Here is a 13,772-nt window from a genome sequence, read left to right as displayed (position 1 = left end):
ATCATGACTGCCTACACGTTTTCATGTACCTAACTCCAACAATGCTGGTGTGCTATACAATGATGCTGGCTGCCTCTGAATGGGGGGTGTACATTTCCTATCATGGACAGTACAGTACAGTACAGTAAAGTACAGTACAGGCCAAGAACCCAAAGGCCATAAAAGGAAGCTCAGAATTACTTTTTCTCTTCTCTCTTCTCCATTTTATACTTTACCCCTTTCCTTTTCCCCTTCTTTCCCCTTCTCCTCTGCTCAGTTCTCCCTTCTCCCTTCTTTCCATTTTAAAATGCATCTCTTCAATAAACCACAGAGTGCTTGCTCTACACTTTCAGTACATCACTAACAGAAAGTGGAGAGAGTGAAAATTGCCTCTGTATTGGCCAATTACAGTCTCAGTCATAAGATTCTGACCATGCTGCCCATAGAGTGCCACTGTAGTGTCCCAGGGCACTGTTAGCCAGAAGAGAATCCTCATCTCTGAACAGGATCCCTGGGAGTTCATGGTCATTCCCCCTCAGTGGGCTAGCCTGTGGCAGTAGACAACTCTGAAAGGAGTTACCTTGGATTCTGTGGAAAGCAAGAACTACTGCTGCCCTTGAACACTTCTAATTCAGTTGTAATGTGAAGCTCTTTCCATGTGCTTTTATTCTAGGTAAACAACTCCACAGATACTGGAGTGTATTGCTATTCATTTAAGAATATTTTACAAAGAATTGCTTAAAATGCAAGACAGCACTGTATCTAGTTGGTTATCTTGGTAAAATCTACATTATAATTATTCCCTAACTTTTTGAAGAGTGGCTCAATAATGCTTTATATACTATGAGATGAGATACAATCAGTGAAGAACTTCATTTTTCAGTATCTATCTGTCTGTCTGTCTGTCTGTCTATCTATCTATTAATCAATCAATCATCTATCTATATACGATAAATGGAGATCTAATATATCTACACATAGATATATAGAGATATAGCTTTCATCTCACTTTTAATTGTGTAGAATGCACAGTCCATATTTAATATTAAACAGTCTCAGCATGAGAGAGATTAAAAAGGTGTTAGATGGGATAGAGAGGGAGGGAGGGGGTGGGACAAGATGGTAGAAGAGACTCCAGGAGCTCCTGTATGGTGAGGATACATAACACATAAAGTATCGATGGGCTGACTTTTAGTCATAGTGTGACCTTCCCAAAAGGCACATTCAGAAAAGCTGATGCCTGCTTGGTCTGGCTACATCCACATTGCCATTCTCATCGGATCTTCCTACAAAGCAACAGTATTGCTACATGATGTTGTAGCTGAACACAGAGGATTCTCCTTTGGATCTCTATGCCTCTCCTTCCTGTCTTTCCCTCAGAGTTTGGTGCTATAGATTCCTTTAGCTCCTGGGCTTCCAGTTCCTCTGATCAGCTGTTCTTCTTGGTTGAATTTCTAGCTACTTTTCCTTGGTTCTTTCCAGAACTCTGCTTTTCCCCCTAGCACCCCTCTGTTAACTTTATATTGTCTCTCTTTACAATCAACACTTTTTTCTTCCTATGGAATTTAAAGGCCACTGAGGCTGGTGGCTGAGTCATGCTATTGTTGCTTTTGTGTTAGTTTTTCTTGAGACCTGCTCTGTTGGTAGATTTGTCTTCAAATAATCTACAAGGAACTTCATTCACCAAGGCTCCTCTTACGCTGGCATTCCACAGTTTGGAGAATGGTGACACATTTGCATTTTGTAATATTCCATTCTTCACAAATTCCATCTGTATCTTCACTTGTCCACTTTACTCTCTGGTGGCTGAATCCTTGGCCTTTCCTACTGGCTGTTCTCATACAGAAACAATGACATTCACATCATTGTTTTGGTTCTCCTTAATTCACGATAATCTCTAGTCATATTGTGTATGCATGGCCTGATTCTCAGAAAGTATCAGGATGGAACAGGAACTCTCCCTTTGAGTATATGTGCATTAACATGTATGTGCATGAATGCTGTGCACAGGAAAATGAAGCATTTGTGTTCATGCCATATCAGAGAACAACAAAAGACACAGGAAAGGAACCTAGAGGCTCAGAGCCAAGTTCTTCCTGCTGCAACAAATGCTGGACAAACCTCAGGAAATCTTAGTTTCTTCTGAGAGTCTGGGGCTCAGGAGATGGGGTGGGGGTGGGGGGGTAGAAAGCCAAGCATTTCTATTTGCTAGAGCTATTTGATGCAGACAGACCCTTTCCAGAGTTACATGGGGCTAGCCATCCATGTGAGTGATGGAGGGATGGTACTTCATCCATTTAGCTCTTCTCTGTGTCCTCCAAAGCTAAAAACATTGTGGTTTACTAAGTGGCTTTTTTTTTAATGTGACCTTGGAGCTTGGTCCCTGTTCTGGGTGCTGCTGATATTCTTTCCCTGTGTCACTTTTTTTTTTTTTTTTCAGCTCATGGAGAGCTATAAGAATGGAGGGAGCTTACTAATTCAGGGACCAGGGCACTGTTCTCTCCTTCACTACGCAGCTAAGACCGGCAATGGGGACATTGTGAAGTACATCCTTGACCACGGTGAGTAGCAGGTCTTCAAGGATCGCTGGGAAATTCTAGATAGCACCGTCTGTACTTACACTCAAAGAGGTCTTCCCAACACAACACTCACCCATTGTTTCTCTGACATTCATTGGCACAGGTAAGCCATCTTAACCAAGCAATTAAAATAAATAATTTGTATATCCATTTATAAAGGGAAAGGATTTGGGGAAGAATTCAATTTAAAATTTAAAAACTTTTAAAAATGTGTTAATTGCTGGGTACTGTAGTGAATGCCTTCAATCTCAGCACCCAGCAGTCAGAGTCAAGTGGATTACTGTGAGTGTGAGGATAACCTGGTCTTCTTAGTGAGTTCTATGCCAGCCAAGGCTATATGTTAAGACCCTGTCTCAGACATAAGTAACTAGAATAAAGTTAAATTATTTTTTAAATTTTATATCTTTGTTTATTTTTATTGTATTAATGTTTTTGTCTGAATGTATGCCTGTTTTCCCATGTATATGTGTGGTCCTTGTGGAGGTTGAAAAAGGGAATCAGATTCCTGGAACAGGAATTAGAGATGGCTATCAGCCACTATGTGGGCGCTGGGATTTGAACCCTTGTCTTCTGCAAGAGAAGTCAGTGCTTTTAACCACTGAGCCATCTTTCTGGTCCCTATTTTAATTTATTTTATTTAAATTTTAATTGACAAAGTGAGGCCCGGCATAGTTGTCTTGATTTTGTGGAGCTTTTTATAAATCATTTGAACTCAGCTGGGTCATCTATATTTGTGGTCAATTCTTCTGAGGATCCCTGTGTGTGTCCTACACAGCTTTTCTAGTTTCTTAGCTTTTGTTGTTCGATTTGCCTTTGTGTTTTTCCCAACTCACACTTCAATCTCCTGACAAATGCCTGCTGCTGCCATGTGCCATGTGGCCAGCCAACCTCACCTCCTAGAATGTGGACTAACTGGCTTTCCAGTTTGGTCTTAGATCATTCCCAAAATAGGGGCAACTGGCTTAGCATCTGCCTTCAGAAGCTCTTTGGAAATATAAAGGAACCCACTCAAGTTCTCATGCTTATAATGTGACTAGAAGTGGAGAAGACCAAGGGTGTTAGGCGGAAGGGGGAAAGGACTTGGAGATTTTTAAGGGTAAATAAATGAAAGAGACTGTGAATAAATGTTGAGACCCAGGTCCTCGGAAAGCCTAGGTGACCCTCTTAGGTCATTGATGTTGAGCCCACTTACTTTGCACAGCCACTGTTCTTACCTGCCAAGCCATCTCTCCCGCCATTGACGCTTCCTGCCTCTGCACAGACATATAGGCTGCAGACGGTGAGCATTTTCATGAGCACTCTTATCTCTTTGCTTCTCCTTTTATGCACCTGGGGACACATGCATTCTTCCACTTAATCCTTCCCTCATTCATTCATTCATTCATTCATTCATTCATTCAGTGTTTCAGTGAGTCTATGTGGAGTACCTAACAGGAAGTGTTTTCTATAGGCTGACACTCAAATATACACTCAGAGGAAAATGGATTCAAGATTATCAAGCATTAGCAGGGTGGGAAGAAAAAAACAATAATTAGGTGTACAAATAAACTCAACATAATTGAATGTGGATGTTTGGAATCCAACTATAAAGCTACATACAGATAACGCAGATACCATTTATCAAGCTTAAAGAATGTGTCAGATGTGTGTACAGAACACAACACATAATTTAATCTTTGCAAGGACCTTTTAAAGTAGATATTAGAATATCAATCATTTCAGACTTCTCTTTCTATGTCCTTCTCACTAGGAGTTTGTCTGAACTCTTGTCTGGAACTATGGTCAGAACAATGGAAGTTGTGTGTGGGTTAGAGCAGTGAGTGCTAGCAAATGGCTTTCCCCAGGACACTGGATAGCTCCACTCCCAACTATCTTAGAAAGATGAGCTGTGGTGCTGACTCTGCTGCAGGCTTCATTCCTTCTTCTGCTCTCCTGATCATCCACCCCTCCAGGGCAAGACTTAAAAATGACATCGTGGCATGATTTCTGCTGCACACACACCCCATGGGCTTAGTCTGTTTTCTGTGGCGATTTTTCCAAGAAGCTGAGGAAGAGCAGAAGCAAATTTTGGAATATTGCACATGGACAGTAATTAAAGCCACACCCATCGAGGGGATTTTCCTTTTAAGTCCAGAGTTGCACAAAGTTCAGAAGATGGCCATTTGATTTGAGACAGAATCTTTCTACATAGTCCTGGCTAGCCTGGAATTTTCTGGACAGGCTGGCCTCAAATTTGCAGCAATTTTCCTCCTTCTGTCTTCTAAGTGCTGGGATTAGAAGTGTTCTCTCCCACTCCCAGCTGACCTGTGCATTTTGAAATCATAAACTATCTTTGCTGAACCATTCACCACTCTAAAATGATAGAGAGCCCTTTAAAGCATAGGGTTCTTCAAATAAGAAGGAGATAAATGGAAGGCATTACCCTGGGCATACTTGGTCCACAGTTCTTAATGAGCTCTCTGCATACTGACAAAACTTCTAATGACTTAGTGTTGGTGGTAGTATTAGAAAATGACAACACAGAAGTGGATGCTCACAGTCAGCTAATGGATGGATCACAGGGCTCCCAATGGAGGAGCTAGAGAAAGTACCCAAGGAGCTAAAGGGATCTTCAACCCTATAGGTGGAACAACATTATGAACTAACCAGTACCCCTGAGCTCTTGACTCTAGCTGCCTATGTATCAAAAGATGGCCTAGTCGGCCATCACTGGAAAGAGAGGCCCATTGGACACGCAGACTTTGTGTGCCCCGGTACAGGGGAACGCCAGGGCCAAAGGGGGGGAGTGGGTGGGTAGGGGAGTGGGGGTGGGTGGGTAAGGGGGACTTTTGGTATAGCATTGGAAATGTAAATGAGCTAAATCCCTAATAAAAAAAAAAAAAAAAAAAAAAGAAAATGACAGAAATGTTTATGCTAAAGAAAATCTCTTGACATGCCTGTGCCCATGCATGTATCAGCTTGATGCTCCAATGGCTTCAGATAATAGAAATCCCACAGTTTTTTTTTCAAAGACCCTTTTACCAGGAGCCCACCATAGATGATTACTTGACACGGTTAAGAGCCAATTGAGAAGTCTTTATTCCAACCAGCCAGGGTATTTGGGATCTAAGTGTAACCTCAAGCATTTAGACCAAGTGGCTTTTAAAGGCAAAAACTATATCATAATATGTTGTTCAGTAGCTGCAGCAGGAGGTTTGTACAAGCAAGCAATTTAACAGAGGCTAAGATAAGTTAGGTGGGGCGTTGTGGTCTCAGGTCCTAGAATGCAGTTGGCTGGGTAATTTTCCAACGGATTCTCCATCAAGGAGATCAAATTCTAGTTAAATCTGAAATAGGCTAAGCAAAAATCCAAGATGGAGGCACGGCTTCACTGTCTTGTCCTGTCACATTCTGACTGTACCCAGCCTTTACTGACCATGGATCTGAGGAACTGCTGGGCTCTTTCAAGGTACCTACGTCATCTTCTGTGTGTTTCTTTGAGCTAGCCCTCAGCTCACAGCATGCTTCCTGCTTCGGGCTCCACTCTCCTTTGTCCCTTCATTGGATGCTTAGGGAGAGGAGTGTGGTCTGCAGTTAGGAGGACACCTTCTGATCCAGACCCCTGGGAGATGAGTTATCTCAAGCACCAGCAATCCCTGTCCTTCAGAGGCTCCTTTAAGATGGCCTCAGCTTGAGCTCTGAGTGGGCTGGCTGTGTGGTGTGTTCTGAGAAAGCCATAGGAGGCATCTTCCTTTGGACTTCTCTCTGACATGCAAAACACTGCTTTCTACTATTGAAAAAGCAAAAGCTGGAATCCAGGCATTTCAAGGCCTGAAAGCAAATAAGGAGGAGCCTGAGGGGGAACAATTCCAGAGACAGGGCAAGAGGCTGTGGATCCAGGGATTCCAGCAGAGACTCTCTCAGTGGTTCCTGCCTTTCAGCTCCTTTCAACCATCATTTTTATTGGCTGCCTCCCCCAATTCATCCCTCCAGGACTTTTGTGTGCTTTTCTTCCTTTACTACCCAGCATTCTAGTCCTTTGTTTTTATTCTCCATGTGCCCACCCTGCTGCCCCCTGCTGTTTCCCCAGATAGAAACCCCACTCACTGGTTTCCTCTTTATTTCAATAGGATATTTTGTCTTCTCTCCTTTTCTGACTTCGGTCTTTCTTTTCTGTTTTTTGTTTTTTTTAACCACCCTCCCCTCCCCCTCCTTTTTTTTTTTTTTTTTTTTTTTTTGGCTTCTGGTCCCAGAGAGAAAGGACTTGCATCCTGCTGAGACAGGATGACAGTGCTGTTAGCATTCCCAGTGCCTGCTCCCTCCACATCTGTGCAGCCTTTGTCCTGTGGCAGCGGAGGATTTGGAATGGTCTGTTGGCAGCATCAAGGAGACTCATGGGAAATGAGGTCCTGGGAGGGAGTCTGTTGGGCAATGGAAGAAAGAGCAGAGGGGATTTGGATGCATCAGTAGGAGGCAAATTAAAGAATGCGTGCTATAAAAGGCCAACATATAATGCATATACACTGCAGATGATAAAGTCATGTGAACAGGATGTGGGGTGGCTGAGTGAGAGTTCACAGATGTAGTGCAGAGTAGCAGGACTTTAAAAGTTTCTGTAGTGTGTGTGTGTGTGTGTGTGTGTGTGTGTATCTATTACGGCTTGAATATATATAGTGTTCTTCACAGGCTCGTGCATTTTTTCACATGTATGAGCACGTGGATCCCCAGCTGGTAGTGGTATTTTGAGCAGTTGTGAACCTTAAGATGCAGAAAGGATAGGTGGGGCTTGATGAAGAAAGGGCAGTCAGTGCTCCCTCATAGAGGAATTTCACCCTAGTCCTTCAATAAAGACTTCACACTTATCTTCTGGTACAGGATAGCTGTGAGATTAAAAACAAAAGACAAGAAAAGAACAAACAAGCAAACAAAAAAACAAAACAAAACAAAAGCCAACTAGAAGGGACAGAGCTGGAAGGATTCTCTGTCAGTTACTTTTCTAATGCTGTGATGAAAACCATGACAAGGCAACTTATAGAAGAACGGGTAATTGGGCTTACAGTTCTAGGTTAGAGCCCATCATAGAAGTGAAATGCCGTCACTTGGGCAGGCATGGCAGCTGGGGCATGGTGCTGAGAACTCATGTCCTCAACTGCAAACATGAGGCAGAGAGAACAAACTGAAGGAGGAGGGGGCTTTGTGAACCTCCAGTCTGCCCTCAGTGATGCACTTTCTCCAGCAAATATGTAACATCTAAGCCTCCCCAAATAACATCACCAACTGGTGACCAAGTATGAACATGACTGAGACTGAGAGCAGCTTATCACTTCTACCACCACAGAGGCCTTTGGATAAGTAGAAAACTGTGAATTATCTGTTGATAGTTTAATGTTCTTATTTCAGGTTCCCTGGAGGAAAGCTCATAGAGCGTCCATAGTGGGGATGTGTGTGTGTGTGTGTGTGTGTGTGTATAATAAATAGATAGATAGATAGATAGATATAGATATAGATATAGATATAGATATAGATATAGATATAGATATAGATATAGATATAGACATTATAGATATATAATAAATTCCAAGTCCAGTTCTCAACCATTGATATACATTGGAAAACTACAATTCTATTTATGTTTTATCATTTTTTTTCCTCTGAGACTCAGATTAACAACAAGAACAAAAAGTAGGTGCTGTTTTTAAAATGCATTTTATCTTTCAAAAGAAAGTTGGTGTGGATTTCATTGATTATTTTTATCTTTTTGACCATCCATTCTTGGAGCTGCACATCAAGATTACTAAATAGGTCAGCACAGTGTTAAAGCATAGCTCCCCACAGGTCGCTGCGGTACAAACCAGGTGGAACGAAGGCCTGCATTCAGGTGTTTTTGCCATGGACTCCTCTGCAGTTGTCGCCATGCAAAGATAATCCTTTAAGCCAGCAGTGGTTCTCAACCTTCCTAGTGCTGTGTCCCTTTAACACAGTTCCTCATGTTGTGGTGACTCCCAACCCATAACATTATTTTCATTGCTACTTTATAACTGTACTTTTGCTACTGTTAGAAACCTTAATGTAAATATCTGGTATGCAGGATATCTGACATGTGACCCCCCTCCAAGGGGTCAAGACCCATAGGTTGAGAACAACTGCTTTAAGGAGTGGCTCTAAAGATGGCAAGTAAGTGTGCCAGTACTCTTTTTTCCTCTCTCTCTCTCTCTCTCTCTCTCTCTCTCTCTCTCTCTCTATCCATCCATCTATCTACCTATCTACCTATCTACCTATCTACCTATCTACCTACCTACCTACCTAACCTACCTACCTACCTATCCACCCAGCCATCCAGCCACCCACCCATCCACTCACTTACTTACTTTATATCCAGGTCACAGCACCCTCTTCAGGTCCCTGTTCAGACCTCCATCCTCCCTGCCCTCCTCTACTGAGAAGGCAGAGGCCCCTTTGGGTATCAACCCGCCCTGGCATATCAAGTCACTGCAAGACTAGGAGTATCCTTTCCCACTGAGGCCAGAGAAGGTGGCCTAGTTAGGGGAATGGGATCGACAGGCAGTGCCAGCTCTCTGCTTCCACCTGGAGTGATCTGCCTTCTGCTCTTCCCATACTTTCATTGGTGATTTGCTTGCCGGTGTTTTAAATGTTCCTTAATCATCCTATGATCTATGTGATGGAGGATCATGGATATTGGGTTAACTGTGCCAGTCATTTCAGAGGCATTTCCTAAACACTGAAGTGGAATCCCTTCAGATATGTTGTAAGAGCACAGTGCCAACTTCCAGCATTGGTGGCTTTTTCTTTTACCTTTGCCAGCTACAGGAGTTTAAAAGAACAAGAGAGGAACCCTGGCATCACCCAAAACAGAATGGATAATCATTGTGGGATCACTCAGAGCTACAGTTGTGGTGATTCTGGTCAGCTACTATGAGGAACAAAGCCCTTCTTTTCCTCATCTTCATCTTTAGATTGTTAAACTATTGCTATCTTAGGCCAGTTAACGTGCTCTGGGGCTCCTTATCAGTACAGAAGTGTAGACCCAGCAAGTCTTGGGACTCACTGTGGCTTTCATGTAGTAAAGAATAAAGGAAAGAGCGCTGCAAGGTCGTTGTTGCCTTAGTCACTGTGCAGAGAGCAGCAGTGATGGCAATATAAGAGCTGCCAGGTAAAGCCATGATGCTCTGTTACTGGAATTCATCCCTAAATAAATGACTTCAAGTGCTCTCTGAAGGTGGCAGGAGCTCTTTAGATGGAACTTGAGGGGCTGTGATCCTTTCGTCCTGGTCTTGTCATACCTCTCCTGTCAGAAGTTGAACAAGCCTAGAGTTTGGGGATCTCCAGAAACTGAGTCACCAAATGACTTTCCATTAAGTGAGAGTGAATTGGCCCTTTAATGTCACCTTTCTTCACGGATTTTGCAGTGTTTTGACTTAGTATGGCCAGCTGTGGTGTGCCCCAAAGGACTACAGTTGTTGTACTAAATTTTATGAAGAGTTTAAGAGATGCCAGGCTCTTCTATTCAATATTTAGATTGTTATTGACTCATCAAGATGAAGGGTAAATTAAAGGATCCATAGAGTTATTGATATAACATTTATATAATTTAGAGGCAGATGGAAATAATAAAGTGATTCTTACCTTTCAGAGATTTAGAATAACTCACTTAAGAAAGTGAGACATACATTTTAAAAGAAATGCATACCATTAGGTAGAACCTGTACACAGCACAGGACTCAGAGAAGGCTTAGGGTTCGTTTGTCAAATGTCTCTTTGGACAACTGTAGAAGACCTCGTCACAAATGGGCTTTGAGGAACGTTTTAGTTTTAGGTACATGGTTAGCAGAGGGAAGGCTATCATGGATAAGAAGACTGGGAAACAGGCTTATAGTTTGGGAAGACCTGAGAAATACACAGTTAGGTAGGCTATTGCTAGTTTAGCTTAGGCAAAAAGGTAGAATCTTATCAACACACTAAAGAGGGGGAGTTCCATGAGTAAGGTCATGAACATCATTAAACATTTGAAAGTAATTAACAGACAGGACATACAAAAGTTTAGTGATGATATGTGGCTTTTATAGTGATTTGTTTCTGCATGCTAGCTGCATTTCATAGGAAGAGTCAAGGTGATTTAGCTCTTGGATGATCAGGAGAGTTACAAAGATTCGTGACTCTCTCACAGCCACCTCCCTGCCAGTAGCAGTCATCGTTAGAAACTTATAACCTCTTCTTCATTTCTTTTTGCATTATGCATAATAAATTTCGGTGATAATGCTCTCTACCAACATGGCTCACAAATCACAAGGATCATGTCTCTAATGACTAAATTGTCTTTGGTACCAGGGCCATATTTGGAACTTCCAAGCAGATTTATTCATCAGTTCAAACATTTAAGCATTTGCTTAGGACCAGATTCAATATTCAGTCCCAAAGGATGACACAGTGATGAGAAACAAAACAATAAAAAAGCACAAGACAAAGCTCCAAGAGGTGCATTAGAGTCTTAATGTACAGAGAAACAACTAAAGGCGTGGTTTAAAAAGAGTTTGGTAAAAGTCATGTCAAATACTATCATTATCAATCTCACCTTGCCTTGGATGGTTTTGATATGGCTGATAACTTATCTTACAAATAGGACACATACATAAAGAGTAGATGCCATATAGGTAGAGATTGGTGTCAGCTCAGAGGAGGTTCTGTGGAAGACGTGTCTAACTGATACCTTCAGAGTAAACAGGGTGAGTGATTTCAAAGAAGGAAGTAGTAGTCAGGCAATAGAATGATGAAGATCCCAAACTGTGTTTGCAGAAGAAGTGAATTAATTGCTAACCAGACATTGAGAAAGAAAAAGGCCAGTGCATTTATACATTTCCAGTCATGACGTGGAGGACATGTCATGCAATGGTACATCCATAATCACCCGAGACGCATATGCATGACAGTTCCATTTTGAAAACAGAAATGTTCAAAAAGTAGACTTTTCTCCTATTTCCAAATTACAGCTACAAGAGGTGTGTGTGTGTGTGTGTGTGTGTGTCTTCACTTTTCTCATTACACTAATGGAAGCCCTTTCCTGTAGGTGGAGAGTGAAAGAGATCCCTGAGCCCACTTGGTTGCCCTTTTCGACTACCAAGATGATTAGTTTTCAGTTATTCTTTTCCAATTAATTTCATTTCTTCAATTTTACCTTGTGTGTATGTTTGTGTGCCTGTGGTGTGTGTGTGTGTGTGTGTGTGTGTGTGTGTGTGTGTGTGTGTGATGTGCATGGTGGATCCACACATATACATGTGGGTGCATCCACTAGTGAGGATGTCAGGAGAGGATTTTAGGTGTCTCCCTCTATCACTTCCTTGAGACACTAAGCTTGGCTAGGCTGGCTGGCCACCAAGGTCCTGGGGTCTACCTTGCTCTCCTACCAGCGCTGTAGTCACAATCACACAGGGACATGCCCAGCTCCATAAACATTTTCTTAAATTTTCGTGCTGGAGATTTGAACTCAGATCCTCTTGTTTTCATAGCAGGTTTTCTTACACACTGAGCCATCTCTCCAGTCCTCATGGAAAGAGTCTTGATAAGCAAGACAGCAACATCCTTTTGCTCTCCTATTTTGTGTATATTGACTGGTGTGGTTTGGGAAACTGGTGATGCTCTTCTTACTCTTGCTTTGCCCTACAGTTAACCTTGGCACCAAATGTATTTTTTCAGTTCACCTTTCCTGGTCATGTAAATTATTCACATGCATATTTTCTGCCAATGTTTAATTTTGGGATATATTTTTGACATCTCACTTCTTTATTGTTTAGGACCTGCAGAATTACTGGATATGGCAGACAGTGAAACGTAAGTGTTGCCTTTCCTTATATAATCTAAACAGTTTTATTCAAAGCACTTCTAGTCCATGAGGCATATCTGATAGTTTTAATTTCACTGATTAAAATCCCACTCTAAACTGTTTAAATGACTGTACAATCTGCTGCACAAAACACAACAAACCTAATAATTTCTATTGTGATGATTATATACATAGCCAATGCTCTCCCTGTGATTACCTAGAGAATCCTACCAACAGGAGTCTCTTACACCAGGACTCGGACTACTGACAATAAATAAGTGAATGTATCTTTATTTCCACCATATGCGGAATTTTTCTCGAGTGGGATTTGTGAGAAAATGAAGTCCCGATGCCTTAAGACTTTTACTGCATGTAATGGCACAACTTCCGTTTGTCAGTCTGTGATAGAACAAGTCATATACCACCCCTGGAGAGCTGGAAGCACAGTTATTCAAACAGTTATCAGCTCTGGGATGGTTCCTAAACTGAAAATGTTTGTTTTCATCTTTCTTTCTTATTCTTATGACATCCAAATAACGACTCTTTCACTAACAAGAATAAGAAAAAGATGAATGATTAACTCTGAAAGCCAGAGTGGGAACTACCAGAGAGTTTCAAAAAAGTTAGACAAGGGATAAAGATGAGTGTGGGTTTAGAGAGAAATGACCTGGTAACCAAGGAACTGATTACCAATAGGAATGTAGAGAAGAGAGGGCAATTGAGAAGGGATATACAGCTGTGAGCTGCTGCACACAGAAAAACCAGCCACTGATCCACAAAGATGCTGTGCTGGCATGGTTGTAAATGGGGATACCATTCATCCTGCTTTGGCTTCTCTGTGGTTGACATTTGATTTTTTTTTCATGAAGTATGTTGGCATTAAATGTCTTTATAACTTGGAGCTCAGAGTAGCAATATCTTCTTCCTTAGCCCACATGTGAGACAGATGGGCATCTGTCTTTTTCCTTTGCCACTTCCTACATGCACTGGTCTCAGGCCTGTTGCATTCTTAGAAGAATTTGAACCTGTGAGTTCTTCTGGAGTCTTCCAGAACCTCTCAGATATCCCTTTACCACTTAATTGGTGTAATCCAGTATTGGCAGAATAGGGAGAGAAGTCTGCCTGGCTCTTGAAGATGAGTTCTCAGGACATACTCATGAAGGTCAGAATGGCTTCCTCCATGTTTGAACCGGGGGAGACTGTATGAACTCCATGGAGACCCTCTCATGCTCTCCCTCAAGTGTTTGGACGTATCTGCACAATTTGCTTGCTAAGTGCCATTGATATATACCCTAAATCTAATAGTAGTGCTTTAAAACTTATCCCCAAGCCACATCCAGTTCAGACAAGAGGCTAAAGTTAGATGTTAGATCTGTTCATGAATGACTTCACCTCCCTAA

General features: G+C 41.9%; 1 protein-coding gene across 14 annotated transcripts in view; it reads left to right on the top strand.

Annotated features, from left to right (window-relative positions):
* Dgki (diacylglycerol kinase, iota) overlaps nucleotides 1-13,772 on the top strand; it is a 463,575-nt gene that overhangs the window by 436,060 nt on the left and 13,743 nt on the right. For all 14 annotated transcript variants that reach the window (XM_006506259.4, XM_011241385.3, XM_006506258.4 and 11 more), the window contains 2 exons: nucleotides 2,420-2,540; nucleotides 12,344-12,380. In XM_006506259.4, coding sequence (XP_006506322.1) covers nucleotides 2,420-2,540; nucleotides 12,344-12,380 — 158 coding nt within the window. The remainder of the gene's footprint in view (nucleotides 1-2,419; nucleotides 2,541-12,343; nucleotides 12,381-13,772) is intronic.

This window comes from Mus musculus, chromosome 6 (genome assembly GCF_000001635.26).
Source record: "Mus musculus strain C57BL/6J chromosome 6, GRCm38.p6 C57BL/6J".
In the NCBI taxonomy this organism is placed as follows: domain Eukaryota; kingdom Metazoa; phylum Chordata; class Mammalia; order Rodentia; family Muridae; genus Mus; species Mus musculus.
This window is presented reverse-complemented; position numbering and strand designations above follow the sequence as displayed.